Below are 20702 nucleotides of genomic sequence, written 5' to 3' on the forward strand. Positions count from 1 at the left end.
CTGGAAGAATCACACCAATAAATATAAATACTTGGACAATTAGGCTGTTTTTAACCCCTTCTCACTAGTCTGTCCCCTATTAGGACCACACAGCCTGATCTGAAATCCCTCCTGATTCTCCTGTGATTGTCAGTCTCTGAAACTTCTCTTCTCCCTTTTTCCTTTCACCCTTTAAGACATATTCAGTATCTACTGAGCAAACACAATTAGAGCAGCAGCTTAGTGCTAATAACTGAGAGCCTACAGACAGCAGAACGTATGCTGTCCTAGCAGTGTGGCAGCAGGGCCGGGGAGCTATGCTGTGCCCCCTGCGGGATGTTGACCATGCGTGGTGCCAATGCCTGTGTTCAGCCATTGGGGGTCATCATTTCTCCATGTGTGGGAGGGCTCTGCATGTCTTCTCAGCTGTGATCCTTAACAGGGGAGGATATGCTACTGTTTGCAATAGAATAGATGCCAAAATGAAGAAAGCCTCTGATTTCAACAGCACGAAGATTACTTTAAATTTTGGCATTGTGTAAAGTAGGATACATAGTTTTGAGGTTTTGAGTGTTCCGAAAATGTATATGATTTCCCTTACATATTAATATAATAATTGCTCATATATACTGAATGCTTACTATAATAGAAAAGTGTGCTGTTATAGTACTATAGTATAATTATAGAGCCCTTAGGATACTACCCTTAAGGGCTTTATGTTTTTAACTCTTTTAATTCATTTAACCCTCATACAAACCCTCTGAAGTGGGTACTGTTATTGTCCCCATTTGCAGATGAAGCAGTTGAACATAGAATCATGAGATAACTTGCCCAAGGTCAAATAGCTAGTAAGTGTAGAACCAGGATCTTAATCCAAACAGAAGGGCTCCAAAACATAATGGATCTGACAGGTCAACAGTTGAAACTCAGGTCTTGTATTCTGTGTAGTGGTAGCCTTTGTGATGAGCATTACTTGTCTGGTCTCTGTTGGAATAGCTATTGGAACAGAGTCTCAGAGAGGTGGCATTGTGGTGTGGTAGGAAGAACCCTAGGCTAGGGTGAAAAATGCCCATCTTGGGCAAATGGTATAAATTTTTTTGAGTCTTCATTTTCTCACCTCTAATGTGGGTATTCTAATGTCAGTCTCTTCTGTATGTTTGGATTATGTTTTGTCATTTTTAGAGTGCTTTAAATGTAATGTCATTCATCTTTTATGTCTGCCTTACTGAGCTATTGCAGGGATCAAATGAGTTATATACAGAAGAGCTATAAGGGATTATTGCTTTTTGAAGTATTCGCTTGTCTGCCTCAGTATTGTCTTTCATCAAGGTTGAACTATAAAAAATAATGCAGATTTACTTGGATATTTAAGGTAGAGATGCCGTTCTGTAACTGTATGCATGTTCTCCTATCATTTTCACACATAGCTGTAGTACTCAAGTATTGTATCAAATAGAAGTTATATTCAGTTCCATTTTCTGCCCTACTGAACAGGAAATGTAGTAGGCACGGATAATCCAAAATAATTGGCTAGCTTTTGGTACACATTTTTGTACTTAATTTAACTGGAGTGTGTGTGGCTGAGAATTCAGAGTACTTAAAGTATTTAACCTTTTTGAAAAACCCAGCTTGAGAAACCATATTTTTCAGACTTTGGTGTCTTGTCCCACTCTTTTCATTCTTTCCAGTTCAAGAGCCGAACAAAGAAGATTGCATCTCCTTCCTGCTCTTCCTTCCTTTCCTCCACATACCCTGTGGTAAAAGTACAGAGCAAGAGGCTATGGGGGAGAGGTTTTTGTTTTTATGAGAGTAACTTAAAATCATGGTGGGAACCCCAGAAATCCTGTCTTTCATGCTTGAGCAGTGATATCAACAAGAATATATCCAACTGAGTTGTCAAGTATCTGGGCTTCTGAGTCTGAGTTCTTCCTGAAGTGGGAATCTACAGTTCAAGAAATTGCTAAGGTCAGAGCATCACAGGGAAAACTTACTCGTGGCATTGTTGACTTTCCTGGAACCATCAGTATAAACCTGTGTGGTCTCCACATTCTCCATAGCCCGTGAGGTACCAGCCAGTCATACAAGTCATTGTTTGTACCGTCCCTGTAGTTTCATGGTGGCAGCATGATTTTCCCTTGAGTCTGCTGTGACGACTATGGTGTCCAGAACAAGGGAAAGTCATGATAGTGCTCTGCCTTCTGCTGGGCAAACCTCTCTTGGATCTTGAGGGTCAGTGACAGCCTGAACTATGTGATCTAAAGAAAGGACCAGAATGGTTGGGAGGAGTTAATCATTGAAACAGTGGTTAAAGGGACTGGAAAAGAGAATGTTTGGTGAAGAAAGGTTGTTGATAATAGGAATATTCAAATTTATGAAAGGCTCTTATACCAAAGAGGAAATAGAATTAAGACTGTTAATAAAAATAGTTAACCATTTTTTGAGGGTCTGTTTGTTTAGGTATTCCACATAGCTTGCATATGTTACATGGCAAGTGCTATCTCTATTTTACAGATGATGAAACTGAGACTAAGGGTAGTGTAATAACTTGCTCAAGATCACATGGTTCTTTTGTGATATAATGATTAAAACCAAGGTCGTCTACTTCTAAAGCCTGTCAGCTGTCAGATTGTAGTGATTCACAGTGAGTAGGAATCAGAAGGAGACAAATCTTAGGGGAGGAGGAAGAAGCTAACCATCCCAGCTGTTCTGGAGATGAAGACTAAATAGAAAGTGAAACCTCACTTACTGGGGCTGTTGTGAAGTGAATTCTTACATTGGAAATATGACTTTATAATTACATTCCTTACAATTCTCTTCCTGTGTGATTTTCTGAACTCCTTCCTGTTGAAGGGATAGGCCAGACCCTACCTGCCTTTTCATTCTCAGTGATCCTTGTTTGGTTCTGAGAACCTATTTCTGGTCCCATCTCTGGTGAGATCTCATCCTGGAGGGGTCAGACTACTTGGATCATTTCTGTCCTTAATCAAAGTAATGTTTGTGTGGAGGCAGTATTACTTCTTCCTTTTAACGACTGTGCTTTGCCAGTGCCTTCATCATAATGATGATTGTGCAGCGTCTGTGGCACCATCAGAAGCGCTCCTTGGATTGTGCTAAACCCAAACATAACCTGGGAGACTATATGCTGCAAGTCTGACCCACTCTTTACCTAGTCTCTTGTGCAGCCACCAGTTTTTGATGCCTAGATGACTGCTCTTTGATGCAAATGGCGGTCCCTGTCTTGCAGTAGGGGAGGAGAATAGAGTCCCTGGGCTGCACAGAAGAATTGTAGCAGTCGATCAGATGATGATGGGGACATGAAAAGCCAGGAAATAGAGCTCATCACCTTCTTGAACTGCTTATTGTTATCTGCTTATATCTCTCAAAATTGTGGAGGATGTTTATTCTTACCTAAGTGTTTGACAGGAGGGCAGTCTGAGGAAACTAACTTGAGATAGCAAAGCAGACTATGGGATAGCTAACCCGGGAAAAGGTGAAAAGCCCTGACCTAGGACACCACCAGACCCGCTCACAGAGTGGGGGACTGAGCAGAGCCAGCCGGCTATGGACGGCTCATCCCCCTTCCCCCGCCGAGACAGGCAGGGGAGGGCAGCCAGAGCCAGAAAGGGGCGATCGATACCAAACTGCAAGCAGGCTTCATTGCTAACCAAGACTTCTTGGGGTTCTGGCCGGTCAACACCCTCCTGAGAAGGTGTGCCAGTTGTACACCCAGAAAACTGAGCGGCAGGGACAGGGAGGTGATAGGTCACAGTGACTGCGCTCACCAAACACCTGGTCACCTGAGCTGCCTGGACTGCGGAAGGGCACAAAACGCAGGCCCAACCGAGTCTGCGCTTTTGTGGACCTGAGAACCAGAACCTGAGCGACTTTGACCTGGGAAATGCATGCAACCCAGGGCCCGCCTCAGACAGTTCCCAGCAGAGCAACCTAGAGCCTAAGCAGTATAGACCGGGAAAGCACACACGCCTTGAGCCCATGAGCGGGGGCAAACCCAGTGTGGCTGAGACACTGCGAGCACTCCCCACAGACGCCAGTGATATTTGTCTGCAGCGTTCCTCCCTCCCCACAACACGTGAACAAGGGAGCCTAAAAAAGTGTCCACCACCACCCCCTTGTGTCAGGGCAGAAATTAGACACTGAAGAGACCAGCAAACAGAAGAAGCTGAAACAGAGGGAACCACCTTGGAAGTGACAGATGGAGAAGTCTTGAGGCTACTTCAAGAATAAGACTGAAAACCAGAGGCAGAGGCTTAAGTCTAAATCCTGAGAACACCAGAGAACTCCTGACTGCAGGGAACATTAATCGATAGGAGCTCATCAAACGCCTCCATACCTACACTGAAACCAAGCACCACCCAAGGGTCAACAAGTTCCAGAGCAAGACATACCATGCAAATTCTCCAGCAACACAGGAACATAGCCCTGAGCTTCAATATAAAGGCTACCCAAAGTCACTCCAAACCCACTGACATCTCATAACTCATTACTGGACACTTCATTGCACTCCAGAGAGAAGAAATCCAACTCCACCCACCAGAACTCCAACACAAGCTTCCCTAACCAGGGAACCTTGACAAGTTACCCGTCCAGTCCCACCCACAGTGAGGAAACTCCACAATAAAGGGAACTCCACAAACTGCCAGAAGACGGAAAGGCCACCCCAAACACAGCAATATAAGCAAGATGAAGAGGCAGAGAAATACCCAGCAAGTAAAGGAACAGGATAAATGCCCACCAATACAAACAAAAGAGGAAGAGATAGGGAACCTACCTGATAAAGAATTCCAAATAATGATAGTGAAAATGATCCAAAATCTTGAAAACAAATTTGGAGTTACAGATAAATAACCTGGAGACAAGGATTGAGAAGATGCAAAAAAGGTTTAACAAGGATCTAGAAGAAATAAAAAATAGTCAATATACAATGAATAATGCAATTCAGTTCAGTTCAGTCGCTCAGTCGTGTCCGACTCTTTGCGACCCTGTGAATCACAGCACGCCAGGCCTCCCTGTCCATCACCAACTCCTGGAGTTCACTCAAACTCATGTCCATCGAGTCGGTGATGCCATCCAGCCATCTCATTCTCTGTTGTTCCCGTCTCCTCCCACCCCCAATTCTTCCTAGCATCAGATTGTTTTCCAGTGAGTCAACTCGACGCATGAGGTGGCCAAAGTATTGGAGTTTCAGCTTTAGCATCAGTCCTTCCAATGAACACCCAGGATTGATCTCCTTTAGAATGGACCGGTTGGATCGCCTTGCAGTAGATGAGATCAAAAACACTGGAGGGAACCAACAGTAGAATAACGGAGGCAGAAGATAGGATAAGCGAGTTAGAAGATAAAATGGTAGAAATAAATGAAACAGAGAGGAAAAAAGAAAAACGAATTAAAAGAAATGAGGACAATCTCAGAGACCTCTGAGACAATGTTAAACACCCCAACATTCGAATCATAGGAGTCCCAGAAGAAGAAGACAAAAAGAAAGACCATGAGAAAAATACTTGAGGAAATAATAGTTGAAAATTTCCCTAAAATGGGGAAGCAAATAATCACCCAAGTCCAAGAAACCCAGAGAGTCCCAGACAGGATAAACCCAAGGCGAAATACCCCACGACACATATTAATCAAATTAACAAAGATCAAACACAAAGAACAAATATTAAAAGCAGCAAGGGAAAAACAACAAATAACACACAAGGGGATTCCCATAAAGATAACAGCTGATCTTTCAACAGAAACTCTTCAGGCCAGGAGGGAATGGCAAGACATACTTAAAGTGATGAAAGAAAGTAACCTATAGCCCAGATTACTATACCCAGCAAGGATCTCATTCAAATATGAAGGAGAAATCAAAAGCTTTACAGACAAGCAAAAGCTGAGAGAATTCAGCATCACCAAACCAGCTCTCCAACAAATGCTAAAGGACCTTCTCTAGACAGGAAACACAGAAAGGGTGTATAAACTCGAACCTAAAGCAATAAAGAAAATGGCTACAGGATCATACTTATCAATAATTACCTTAAACGTAAATGGTTGAATGCCCCAACCAAAAGACAAAGGCTGGCTGAATGGATACAAAAACAAGACCCCCATATATGTTGTCTACAAGAGACCCACCTCAAAACAAGGGACACATACAGACTGAAAGTGAAGGGCTAGAAAAAGACATTCCACACAAATAGAGACCAAAAGGAAGCAGGAGTAGCAACATTCATATCAGATAAAATAGACTTTAAAACAAAGGCTTTGAAAAGAGACAAAGAAGGACACTATAAAATGATCAAAGGATCAATCCAAGAAGAAGATATAACAATTATAAATATATATGCACCCAACATAGGAGCACTGCAATATGTAAGACAAATGCTAACAAGTGTGAAAGGGGAAATTAACAATAACACAATAATAGTGGGAGACTTTAATACCCCACTCACACCTATGGATAGATCAACTATCCAGTTAATTTACTAAACGGTAAATTAACAAGGAAACACAAACGTTAAACGATACAATATACCAGTTAGACCTAATAGATATCTATAGGACATTTCAACCCAAAACAATGAATTTCACTTTTTTCTCAAGCTCACACGGAACCTTCTCCAGGATAGATCACATCCTGTGCCATGAATCTAGCCTTGGTAAATTCAAAAAAATTGAAATCATTCCAAGCATCTTTTCTGACCACAATGCAGTAAGACTAGATCTCAATTACAGGAGAAAAACTATTAAAAATTCCAACATATGGAGGCTGAACAACACACTGCTGAATAACCAACAAATCATAGAAGAAATCAAAAAAGAAATCAAAATATGCATAGAAACGAATGAAAATGAAACACAACAACCCAAAACCTGTGGGACACTGTAAAAGCAGTGCTAAGGGGAAGGTTCATAGCAATACAGGCACACCTCAAGAAACAAGAAAAAAGTCAACTAAATAATCTAACTCTACACCTAAAGCAACTAGAAAAGGAAGAAATGAAGAATCCCAGGGTTAGTAGAAGGAAAGAAATCTTAAAAATTAGAGCAGAAATAAATGCAAAAGAAACAAAAGAGACCATAGCAAAAATCAACAAAGCCAAAAGCTGGTTCTTTGAGAGGGTAAATAAAATGGACAAACCACTAGCCAGACTCATCAAGAAACAAAGGGAGAAAAACCAAATCAATAAAATTAGAAATGAAAAGGGAGAGATCACAACAGACAACACAGATATACAAAGGATCATAAGAGAGTACTATCAGCAATTATATGCCAATAAAATGGACAACTTGGAAGAAATGGACAAATGCTTAGAAAAGTACAACTTTCCAAAACTGAACCAGGAAGAAATAGCAAATCTTAACAGACCCATCACAAGTATGGAAATTGAAACTGTAATCAGAAATCTTCCAGCAAACAAAAGCCCAGGTCCAGACGGCTTCACAGCTGAATTCCACCAAAAATTTAGAGAAGAGCTAACACCTATCCTACTCAAACTCTTCCAGAAAATTGCAGAAGAAGGTAAACTTCCAAACTCATTCTATGAGGCCACCATCACCCTAATCCCTAAACCTGACAAAGATGCCACAAAAAAAGAAAACTACAGGCCAATATCACTGATGAACATAAATGCAAAAATCCTTAACAAAATTCTAGTAATCAGAATCCAACAACACATTAAAAAGATCATACATCATGACCAAGTGGGCTTTATCCCAGGAATGCAAGGATTCTTTAATATCTGCAAATTAATCAATGTAATACACCACATTAACAAACTGAAAAATAAAAACCATATGATTATCTCAACAGATGCAGAGAAAGCCTTTGACAAAATTCAACACCCATTTATGATAAAAACCCTCCAGAATGCGGGACTAGAAGGAACATACCTCAACATAATAAAAGCTATATATGACAAACCCACAGCAAACATTATCCTCAGTGGTGAAAAATTGAAAGCATTTCCCCTAAAGTCAGGAACAAGACAAGGGTGCCCACTCTCACCACTACTATTCAATATAGTTTTGGAAGTTTTGGCTACAGCAATCAGAGCAGAAAAAGACATAAAAGGAATCCAAATTGGGAAAGAAGTAAAATTCTCACTGATGACATGATCCTCTACACAGAAAACCCTAAAGACTCTACCAGAAAATTACTAGAGCTAATCAATGAATATAGTAAAGTTGCAGGATATAAAATCAACACACAGAAATCCCTTGCATTCCTATATACTAATAATGAGAAATTAAGGAAACAATTCCATTCACCGTTGGAACGAAAAGAATTAAATATATCTTAGGAAAATATCTACCTAAAGGAACTAAAGACCTATATATAGAAAACTATAAAACACTGGTGAAAGAAATCAAAGAGGACACTAATAGATGGAGAAATATACCATGTTTGTGGATGGAAAGAATAAATATTGTGAAAATGAGTATACTACCCAAAATAATTTATAGATTCAATGCAATCCCTGTCAAGCTACCAATGATATTTTTCACAGAGCTAGAACAAATAATTTCACAATTTGTATGGAAATACAAAAAAACCTCGAATAGCCAAAGCAATCTTGAGAAAGAAGAATGGAACTGGGGGAATCAACCTGCCGGACTTCAGGCTCTACTACAAAGCAACAGTCATCAAGACAGTATGGTACTGGCATAAAGACATATCTATCAGTGGAACAAACTGGAAAGCCCAGAGATAAATCCACACACCTATGGACACCTTATCTTTGACAAAGGAGGTAAGAATATTCAATGGAGAAAAGACAGTCTCTTTAACAAGTGGTGCTGGGAAAACTGGTCAACCACTTGTAACAGAATGAAACTAGAACAATCCTTAACACCATACACAAAAATAAACTCAAAATGGATTAAAGATCTAAATGTAAGACCAGAAACTATAGAACTCCTAGAGGAGAACATAGGCAAAACACTCCCCGACATAAATCATAGCAGGATCCTCCATGACCCACCTCCCAGAATATTGGAAATAAAAGCAAAAATAAACAAATGGGACCTAATTAAAATTAAAAGCTTCTGCACAGCAAAGAAAACTATAAGCAAGTTGAAAAGACAGCCTTCAGAATGGGAGAAAATAATAGCCACTGAAGCAACTGATAAAAGAATTAATCTCAAAAATATACAAGCAATTCCTGCAGCTCAATTCCAGAAAAATAAATGACCCAATCAAAAAATGGGCCAAAGAACTAAACAGACATTTCTCCAAAGAAGACATACAGATGGCTAACAAACACATGAAAAGATGCTCAACATCACTCATAATCAGAGAAATGCAAATCAAAACAACAGTGTGGTACCATTTCACGCCAGCCAGAATGGCTGCTATCCAAAAGTCTGTGAGCAATAAATTTGCTGGAGAGGGTGTGGAGAAAAGGGAACTGTCTTACACTGTTGGTAGGAATGCAAACAAGTACAGCCACTGTGGAGAACAGTGTGGAGATTCCTTAAAAAATTGTAAATAGAACTCCCATACAACCCAGCAATCCCACTGCTGGGCATACACACCGAGGAAACCAGAATTGAAAGAGACACATGTACTCCAATGTTCATTGCAGCACTGTTAATAATAGCCAGGACATGGAAGCAACCTAGATGTCCATCTGCAGATGAATGGATAAGAAAGCTGTGGTACATATACACAATGGAGTATTACTCAGCAATTAAAAAGAATACATTTGGATCAGTTCTAATGAGGTGGATGAAACTGGAGCCTATTATACAGGGTGAAATAAGCCAGAAAGAAAAACACCAAGACAGTATACTAACGCATATATATGGAATTTAGAAAGATGGTAACGATAATCCTGTATACGAGACAACTAATCTTCGAATGTATAGGCATAAAGTTGTTTCTATTATTTATAGTCTTAATGCTTCTATGAGTAATTCCCATTTTGAGTATTGTTTATTTGCAAGGTTTTTCTTGTTGATTATTGTTACCTGATGTTTCCCTTTCTAGAGAAGCTTTTTAAGGCAGCTTTGACTCTGTTGAGTCTCTCAATTTTATCTTTATTTTTATTGCATTAATACCTGGTATGTATTAGTTGCTTTCTTTTCTTTATGATTATTCTGTTCATTTTGCTAACTTCTTAAACTGGCTGTATACTTGTATACTCATTGCTCTTCCTTTTTATGTAAAGTCTACTACATTTAAGGCCTCAGTGGATAATGTTTTCCACATCCCGTAGGTTTTAAGACTTTGTATTTTTGTTATCTTTCTGTAATGATGTTGTTTTTAAATGCCATGTACTCAGTGAGTGATATAAACACATTGTAAATTTCAGTTTTCTAATTAAAAAAAACAAGAGTTTGATAAACTCATGTTGTTTTTGCATGTTGGCGTTTGATTTTTTAAGGTCATTATTTAATTTAAAGGTTTCAAAGCCATAAATATTTTATTAATGTTAATAAAATTGATAAAATTCTTTTTCTAGCTTATTCACCTTGATGAAGATTGTGTAACGGAACTTTCTGTACATCACAGAAACAACAGGCAAACTATGGAGGATTTGCTTTCACTGGTAAGAAATGCAGCATGAATTTGAAAATATTATCTTTTATTTCATCTTTTTGTTTTGTTTTGTTTTATCAGTACATTAAAAATAGTATAGCATTTTTCAGGCCTAAGATTTTATCCTCGGTGAAGATACTGTATTGCACTTAGTTTATGTTTGTGTATATTTTCAACTCTTTTCTGATGTCTGCTAGATATCCTCTTTAGAAATTATGTTGAACAAAGAGAATTACAGTGGAAAAAAAATTAAGAAACAGATCAAACGAGTCCAGAGAATTTTCAGAGTTCCAATTCTGACAACTTTTAATTCTTTAATGCAGAAATGTGATTCTGCTGTAGCAATGAGGTAAACACAAATCAGTTTTCATTTTACCTGAAAGCATCCCATTAGCATCACATCACCCCCAACCTTATGAACCAGATACATGTGATTTCCGGTGTTGGATCATTTTTAGCTGTTTCAGATGCTTAATTACTAGATTCTGTATGTAGTTTCTCCTGGAAACAGAGGCTGTCTCTGAGTACAGTCTGACATGATGGGTAGGGATCGCACCCAGCTTACCTCCTGGTTCAGGACCATGTCTTTCATCACCTATAAATTGTGTTTGCTTTTTCCTCTTTTCTAACTTGAAAGGTAAAGGCCTTAAGAAGATTTTTTTACAGAACTAACCAAAGCTTTGCTAAGACACAAGTTTTTTCAGTGAGGAGATAATGAAAGAATTCTTTTGAATGACACAGTAAGTCTTTTGAAAGACAATTTCAGACAAATGGGACATATCTGGAAAACAGAGTGATAATTTACTTTTTCAATGGAATGAAAGGAAATGGCAAGAATTGGGAACTGCTGCTAGATATGTTAGGTCCTTCTTTTTTTTAAAGTATTTATTTATTTGGCTACACCAGGTCTTAGTTGCAGCATGCGAACTCTTAGCTGTGGCATGTAGGATCCAGTTCCCTGACCAGGGATTGAACCCAGGCCCCCTGCATTAGGAGCAGGAGTCCTAGCCACTGGACCACCAGGGAAGTCCCAGGTCCTTCGTCTTTTACAGTGAAAATTTGAAGTTTTCACATAGACGAGTTTTATATAAATATGACTTTTTCTTTGGGATGATCTTTAATAGAAAGCTATATTTTGGATTCAAGAAATTGCTTTTTCAATTGTTATTATAGAAATTTTCAAATATCTATAGAGGGACTAGTATAATAACAATGATTTTCCATGCACTCATCTTCTAGCTTTAATTAACAGGTATTAACATTTTGCCAGTTTTATCTATATCCCAGCACTGTCCTCCATCTGCCCTTTTTAGCTAAGATATTTCAAAGCAAATCCCATGTATCATGATGTTTTATGCAGAAAAACTTTGGCAGGAGATTCACAAACTTTAAAACCTGTATCTGAAAAGTAACATACTCAAAACTTCAAGAATCTTTGGGTAAAAAGTCTTTAAAATAGTGTCCTTTATGTGGACACTATTTTATCTCTACGTATAATTTTCAAAGTTGAAACTGAAATGGAAATAGGGATTATAAAACAATATAACGAAGCATGATAGTAATGGTTTTCTGGTATTACATCTCTCTCAACATCTCAGTTGTCTTGAAAGCTGGGCATGACAAACCTTAGGAATGTGTGAGGAGAGTAATAGTTTTCTTCTTGTGTACTTTCCCTTCATTCTTAAATGCCTGTTTGTACTTATTTTCCAGTCCTAGGGATGAGTAGACAACTTCCTCAAAACCTTGGCTGAACATTAGAATCACCTAGGAACTTTAATCCTGATGCCTAAATCTCAACCCCAGAGATTATTATTTCATTGATCTGGGGTGTGGCCTAAGCATCAGAATTTTTAAAGGCTTCCCAAATGATTGCAGTATGTGGACAGGGGTTGGGAGGTACTACTCTAGATTGTTCCTCTTCAAAGTGTGATCTGTGACCAGCAGCATCATCACTTTGTGCTTGTTAGAGATGCAGCATCACTTTGTGCACCTCAGACCTACTGAATCGGAATCTGCATCTTAGTAGAACCTCAAGTGATTGATCATGAAGCACTGGTCTGAATCAGTGGTTCTCAACTGGGAGTGATTTTGCCCCTCCAGGGACATTTTTGGTTCTCACAACTAGGGTGTGTGTATATGCCAATATCGCCTGGTGGGTAGAGGCCAGTGGTGCTGCTAAATATCCTATAGTACACAAAATAGGCCCTGGCCACAAATTACCCAGGTCAATTATCAATAGTGTTGAAGTTGAGAAATCCTGGTCTGGGAAGTCTCAGAGAATTCACATTGGTTCTGAGTACTTTCCAGTTTTAAAGAGCCTTGGGAAAACCAGTTTTGAGATCAGCCATGGTTTGTTAATATTTTTTTTTTCTGGTGTCTTGGGCACTATGCTGTTCAGGCTGGCTAGACAGGGCAGAGATCAGTTTAATGTGATCCATGCTAGTATGGAGCTGCTGATCTTTGTGTAAAGAGAAAGAAACAATATTATTCACAAACATTCAACTTTTGGAATACCACTTATACATTAAATACCCGAGCATTCTTAAACTGCTTTTTGTATTGGAAGTGAGAATCTCTCATGTGTCATGATTTTGAGCCATCTTGTTTTAACCCTCTTGAGATTTCCTCCAGTGGTGCTAGAGCTTCCACTTCATTGCTTTCCTCACTTTCCCCCTCGTCTTCCAGCTGTGAGTGGCTCTGGATTGTGGAGCAGCCAATTATCTGGTTGGGGAGCTTCACGGAAGGTCCCGTGTGCACACAAGGACCTCCAGAACAAGACAGATCCTTTCCCCTCACCCCTGTGGTGTAAACTCTCATGTATTCTGGTAACAGAGGTTTAAAGATTGAGGGCCCCATTGCGGGAATATAAATGTTCCTTTGTCAAAACCCTGTTTTCTGGGCACTGTTCTGTCTTACCCTTTCCTTACATGCTCTTTTTCATGCCCTTAAGACAGATGTCTTGGCTGACACATCAGCCTCAGCAGGTGTTGTTCTGCTCGTAGAACAAACTTCCTTATCTTCAAAGCCTTACTACATGACTTCCTTGTCCAAGAAGGAGACTCAATAAATATGCACTCAGGATTTTTTGGGCAGTTGCTGTTTTGTGAGCTCTCCCTGCACTGTCTCTCATAGTCCTGTGTGGTTGTGAGAATTAATTCAGGACGACACCGCTATACCCCAGGAGCAAGGTCAGGGAAAGGAGACTGGGCTGCTCCTCAGTTTATCAAACCCTGTGATCCAGTAGCTGCCTGTCCTCAGCCCAGGCGCCCAGGCAGTCCTTTAAACATTTGGTTTGCATGAACAATAACTGGGGATTTTTAAATGTCTTTCATTTCCTGGAAGTAGAACCTTCTTTATAACAGGTAAACCTTTTGCTTTACTCTCAGACATTTGACTTTCTAAAGAGGGAGCTGCTTAAAAGATAAGAGAGACATTGGTTGTGTTAGACTTGAGGATTGACATCACCTGGAAAGCATAACTAATGCATTGATTTATCTGTTATTAAACACAGAACTCCCCTGTGCATATTATCATAATAAATAGTATGCAATAGCTATGGCAAAAAAGTTATTAAAAAGATGCTTTTTTGCCTAGGGAAATAGAGAATTTCCAGGATGATTATTAAGCTCTGAGGTATGTTTAGAAACTCCACCTAAAACTCAGCATTTTCCCAGTATTATTTACAATGCCTGGGTTATGCCATCATTAACAAGCACGTGGCAACTTTTTTCTGAAACATTGTCTCTAATCAGTTTATGGCATCCCTTTCAAAAAGACATTTATCACACATGAGACCATAGATGTGGAAGGTGCAAAAAAAACCCTTTAACATGGGAATTATCTGGAGATCCAGTGATTATGACTTGGTGCTTCATTCCTGGGGTGTAGAATTCAATACCTGGTCAGGGAACTAAGATCCTACAAGCTATGCCACACGGCCAAATAAATAAATGAATAAACAGTTAAATAAATGCAATCTTTAACATAACTTTTGGAGAGTAGAGAGTTAGTTTCCAAGTACCTTCTCCATGAAACCTTTCCTGTCCTTCCTTATCCCCAACCTATCTAAATGAAAGGCAACATCCATGATAATTTATTACAGTGTTACACTTCTTCCACTAGATTGATTTGTCCATTATGTAAATTTCAAAGTATATACTACAATTGTGGGTGTCTAAAATGTTAACAGATAAAACTTATTAATAAAATCAGAGGTGACAGTAGATCTCTTTGGGTCATGTGAGAGATGACATGTGAGACATGACCCCTTTGTGAGAGATACATAGCATAAAATACTATTTAGTTTTAAATTTTAACACTTTTACAGGGCAGAGAGTCTCGTAGTCTTGAGTACATTATTTAGAAACATTTAGTTTTTCATGAGGATTGAACAGATATGTTTATATTCAACACCTCCTAAAACCTCAGTAAAATAATAATAAAGGAATAAAAAGGCAAACATTTCACAATGAAAAGAATGAAAGAGGAGATAAAAGAACTGTCAATAAAATTTTAGAAGTTATAAAATAGCTAAGTGTCAGCTGACCTAGCATTTTGGAGAAAACTGAAAGCAAAGTGCATGGAGTGGGAAAAGGCAATAAGCAAATTGTTAGAGCCTTGGACCTCCAGAAAGGCTCAGGAATCAGAGGTCCTAGGAACCTCTGGAGTCAGGGAAGTGAGCAGGTTGGCAACCAGGAATATTGGTTGGAAGTCTCTATTAGGAGCAGTTAGACTGCTAGGTCCCTTTCTTTACCTTGTGCTGCATGATAACCTTTCCCCGACTCCAGCAGAAGACTGGAGAGACACTGAACACGACATGCTTTTGTACCAGATGCAGCTCAGTGGGGGCGATGAGCCATCCTGAAATGGATGCATTGACACACACAATCCCCTTACTGAACAGTGAACCACCATCTCAAACTCCCTTCCCTAGTCATCTTTGAGAATGCCGGGATCAGGATTTTATCCTTACTGCAGTGGAGTTGGGGAAAATACTAGGAGACTCATCTCTAGGGAAAAGCCAAGAGAAAAGACCTATTATACCATTGGCTGGGAGTTCAGCTTCCTGCCTGTTAACCTTAAAGCAGGGCTTCCCAGCCCCTGGGCCACAGACTGGTATGGTCCATAGCCTGTTAGCAACCAGCCCACACAGCAGGAGGTGAGCAGTGGGCTGGAGAGTGAGCAAGTGAAGCTTCATCTGTATTTACAGCTGCTCCCCATCGCTTGCATTACTGCCTGAGCTCCTCCTGTCAGATCAGCAGCAGCATTAGATTCTCACGGGAGTGAACTCTACTGTGAATTGCATATGTGAGGAATCTAGGTTGCGTACCTATTAGAATCTAATATCTGATAATCTGATTCTGCGTTATGATGAGTTGTATAATTATTTCATTATGTATCACAATGTAATAATAATAGAAATAAAGTACACAATAAATGTAACGTGCTTGAATCATCCAGAAACCATCCTCCCCTCACCGCCATCTGTGGAAAAATTGCCTTCCACAAAACCTGTCCTTGGTGTGAAAAAGGTTGGGGACTGCTGTGTTAGAGAGAAGCCCCCAAGGTAATGAACTGCCCCAAACTACACATAGAGTCTTTTAGCTGTGTAGTATGCTCTTTGCTTCTAAATAGAGACAATCAGCCAGAGATCACCAAACCTTTGAGGACAGCCTCTAACATGAAAGTCAAAGATCAAAACAATGGGGTCGGGGAGAGAGTGAAGCAAAAGTATAGATACTCAGAAAAAATCAGATAATGCAGGGAGTGGAAGAAAATGGCTAAGAAACAATAATTACTATTCTTTGAGATAAGAGAAGCTATTTTGTTTTCGAAATGGGAATAAGATGACTTAAGAACATTTTAAGAGATAGCTCTTGAAGATTTAAAATATGACCAGGGAAATGAAAAGCTCAGTAGACATATTTCAAAATGAAGTTAATGTGAAATGTTTCAAAGGGAGAACCTAAAGACAAATAGATGCACAAAGAGAAGGTAAGAAAGGTCCAACATACACATAATAGAAGCTGCAGGAAAATAAAAAACAGAGGAGGGGAAAGAAACCATCAAAGAAACAGTATGAGAAAGAATATTCCAGAAGTGAAAGTATAAGTAACTAGGGCTTGGCAAAATGGATGAAAATAAATCTGCACAAAAGCCTATTTTAGTAAACTTCTAGAAAACTAGGGCTGAAAAAGGAGATGCAGATTTTCTAGAGACAGGAAGCAAAAGGTCATACACAAAGGTTTGGGAATCAGAATGACTTTTGATTTTTTGATAACTGTACTAAAAGTGAGAAGACCATGGGACAGTGCCTTCAAAGCTGTGAAAATTATCGTCAACCTAGAATTCCATACTCAGCCAAACCAGAATCAAGTGTGTGAACAGCATACAGTCATTTATCAGATATGCAAAATCTTAAAAAATTTACCTCCCATTCATCCAATAATTAAACAGTTTACTAATTGACATGGCAAGGGTTTCCCCAGGACTCTACCCACCTTTTGGCCTCTGTTCTGATTAATGTCAGGGTACCAATTAAATATTTTGGACATTACTTAGTTGTAAGGACTATTTACATGGTTATAATAACATAAATGTGATTTAACTAAAAATTGATTAAAATTATAATAAGAGGATACAGGAAGGAGATGTGTTGGGGAAAAAGGAAGGAGTTGAAATAGAGCTAATTTCTTTTTTCCATAGTAAGAAAGCTGGAGACAATATCTGACACTAAACTAAAATTTAAAGCTGTATAATCAATTGATCTAGAAATACAGAGAAAATAGCTGAAAGTGTTAAAAAGTGGTACCTTTTAGGGAGTGGAAATTGTGTGTGGGGTATGGTGTAGGGGATTGCTGTTTTTCACTGTATGCTTTGTAAAGCTTAAAAAAAAATCTAAACTCTGAATGTCATGATATTGGGGAAAAATATTAATTTAAAATAAAGATGATGTCAAAAGCAAGTTTAGTCTTCTAAACAACTTGATATTCTTTTCTCCAGTGGCAGTATGATCACCTCACAGCTACTTACCTTCTGCTCCTAGCCAAGAAGGCTCGGGGAAAACCGGTTCGTTTAAGGCTTCTTTCTTCCTATGGACAGGCCAACTCAACGCCAGTCACAAACATAAAGGTGAATGTTAGAACCTTTTGTGTGAGTGCCATCCACTCTTGCCATGTGCTTACTCTGTTCATGAGTGAATACACACCAGGAAGGTTAACTTTGCTGATGTCAAGGACCCAGAAGCAAGGCATTTGATGATTTAAATATTTTTGTTAAGGGAAATGAGAAATTCTGAGCTTGAATGCTAAAATTTTGAATGTTGGCGTGGCATTAAAAGAAAAATTTCTCCCTTCCTCCTTTTTTCCCATGAAAGTAACTCCTGATTGTTGTAGAATAATTTTAAGCCACGGATAAGCTAAAGGAAAATGTAATTTATCTATAAAGCTACTACCATCTGTAGATAAAATAGTTTATATTTTACTGTCTTTCCAGTCTTTTTTAGTATGCTTGTTTATATATTATGTAAATTATAGGACAAATTATATATGCTTTATGTAAATGAAGTGTTTCAGTGTAATGTTGATACTCATTTATGTTAGGGGTTTAAGATGTTTTGAATAGTAGCTATAGCTCATGCAACTCAAATTTCTTGTATGACTTGTAACTATTTTTTTCCATTTTGTAGTCTTTGTCTCATTTTCCTTCCTCATGAACGTGTAGAATGGTGGAGAAACCTTGCCTATTTGGAAGCACCGTGTCATTCCTAAGTGCTCACATCAGTCTCTGTTTTCTGTGTGATTCTCTGTATTTCCCATGGCTTAAACTTCTGCCTTCCAGATACTTTGCTGAATGGATGTGGAGCTTTGTAAGATAATCTTCCTTCCATTAGTTCAGGCTGCAGTTTAAATGATTTTAGCGCTAGAAAACGGTACTTTTGTTATTCTCAGAGAGAGGGAGTATGATCCAGTATGTTTGCTTAGTCTCTCAGTTGCGTTGACTCTTTGCGACCCTATAGACCTGCCAGGCTCCTCTGTCCATGGGATTTCCCGGGCGAGAATACTGGAGTGGGTTGCCATTTCCTCTTCCAGGGAATCTTCTTCTCCCTGGGATTGAACCTATATCTCTCGCATCTCCTGCATTGGCAGGCAAATTGTTTACCACTGTGCCACCTGGGAAGCCTGGAATCCAGTATAGCCCAAATGATTATGTGAGTGCAGTGATTTTTTTCTTAAATTGGAGGATAATTGCCTTACAATGTTGTGTTGGTTTCTGCCATACAGCAGTGTGACTCAGCCGTAAGTGTACGTGTGTCCCCTCCCTCTTGAATCTCCCTCCTCCGTCCCAGATTTTTTTTTTTTCAGGTCTCAAAACTGTGTTTTAAAAATCTTCAAATGCTACTCCTTTCATAATCTTTTGTTGAATCCACCCATACCCCCAGCCCCGGCAATTCCTTTAACAACTCATGTAGATCTCTCTTTTGGCACTTGTCAATCATGTGCTGCATGTATAGTGGTTCTTTTGTCCCTGAGGGACCTAACTCGTCTCCCTTTTCTCCCTAGTTGGTCTTTTGACCAAATTAAAAACTGAAAGTGTTAGTATAAGGGGCTGTTGTGTGAAGAAATCTCTGAAGTGAGATAATCTTCTGCTGGGCTGTTTTTCTTTTTAAAAGAAAGTTTTGTATTGGAGTATAGCCGATTTACAATGTTGTGATAGTTTCAGGTGGACAGCAAAGGGTGAGCTGTTCTCTAGTCTGTTCTCAGAGAGTTATACTGGGTTGGTGAATATCCCATGCCCAGGCAGATCTTTTACCTGCTGACTCTGAATCATCTAATCCCTCATCCTGCTCACGGAGCAAACTCTTTAAAGTCTGATACTCAAGTTGGTACCTTTGGGTTCAGGAGGATGCAAAAACATAAGCTTTGCTTCTGATCAAGGTAATTTCAGAGAGATATTAGATACCTTCATACTTAGAATAAACCTCAGCTTAATTTTATTTTGTTTTTTATTTTTTGGCTGTACTGTGTGGCATGTGGTATCCTAGCTCCCTGATCAGGGATTGAACTCAGGCCCTCAGCAGTGAAAGTGCAGAATCCTAACCACACTGGACTGCCAGGGAACTCCCTAAGTTTTTGAGTTTATGACACCCTAGTTAAACAGTCTTAGACATTTTCCTGAGCCATTAGATTTTCTTATATCTGGATTGACCTGGTCTCAATTGATGTACTTATATGAGTCATAGAATATCCAAGTAAAAATGATCTGGGAAGGTATTTAATCTTCCATCTAATGAACATTTACCCAATAATTTAATTATTTGGGCATTTATATTATTGAGTCAGTTTTTATAGCCAATAAAGAGAGTTTTTAATGTCAAGAAATGAAGTAGAAATCAAATTTTGTTATTTTTTTTCTCCCTAATCTATATGCAACTCACTAAGGCTTGGAGCAAGCTATATAGTCTTTCTGCTATTCTCCTCCTTGATAGAATCATTCCTTTTTTCTCTAGAGTTTTCTTTATAAAAAAGTAAGTAATTCTGAACTACTAATCAATGACACTGTCAGTGAAATGATAATACAATCTGATCTGAGAATCACAAAAAGACCACATATTTTCAACATCATTAGCATTTTCAGGCCCTGTGCTAGAAAGGAGAGTGCTTGCTGTCTAACAGATAAGATGAGACAAGACACGTATAAATAACACAACATCATAGTAGATGGTTGGTACCAGGTAAGCCCTGGAGATGTGTGGTAGGGGCTTTGTATAGCACGGGAGTGATCACTATGGGTGATTCAAACTGGATCCATTGTTAACTTTAGGAAAGTGGAAAAGAAGGAGCACAGAATTTAGGGCAAGATAAATGTAATTAGCAAAAACTCAGTCTCCTAAATGTGCTTGATGTATTCTTTTGACAGTGATCAGATTTGTTTGCTTAAAATAGAGTTGAAGGGGGAAAAGTAAGAGAGGGAGAGAGAATGGGTGATCTGGAAGGGTAGCTGAAAGCTAGATTTTAGAGAACCTTGAAATGCCTGATCAGAGGGTTAGACTTTATGCTATAGGTAATGGGAAACTGGATTTTTGAGCAAGCCATGACGATGACAAATCACCAACCTGACTCATTTTCAGAATTCATCCATTGTATATAGGGTTATTCAGTCAGGGATGTGTATGTGCTTT

General features: G+C 39.0%; 1 protein-coding gene across 1 annotated transcript in view; it reads left to right on the forward strand.

Annotated features, from left to right (window-relative positions):
- The window catches only part of MELK (maternal embryonic leucine zipper kinase), an 84059-nt gene that overhangs the window by 43322 nt on the left and 20035 nt on the right, over positions 1–20702 (forward strand). Inside the window, exons 11-12 of the mRNA XM_088837702.1 lie at positions 10446–10532; positions 17525–17653. Of these exons, the coding sequence (XP_088693828.1) occupies positions 10446–10532; positions 17525–17653 (216 nt within the window). The remainder of the gene's footprint in view (positions 1–10445; positions 10533–17524; positions 17654–20702) is intronic.

This window comes from Moschus berezovskii, chromosome 7 (genome assembly GCF_049115385.1).
Source record: "Moschus berezovskii isolate FMDL1 chromosome 7, NW_MosBer_1.0, whole genome shotgun sequence".
Lineage (NCBI taxonomy): Eukaryota > Metazoa > Chordata > Mammalia > Artiodactyla > Moschidae > Moschus > Moschus berezovskii.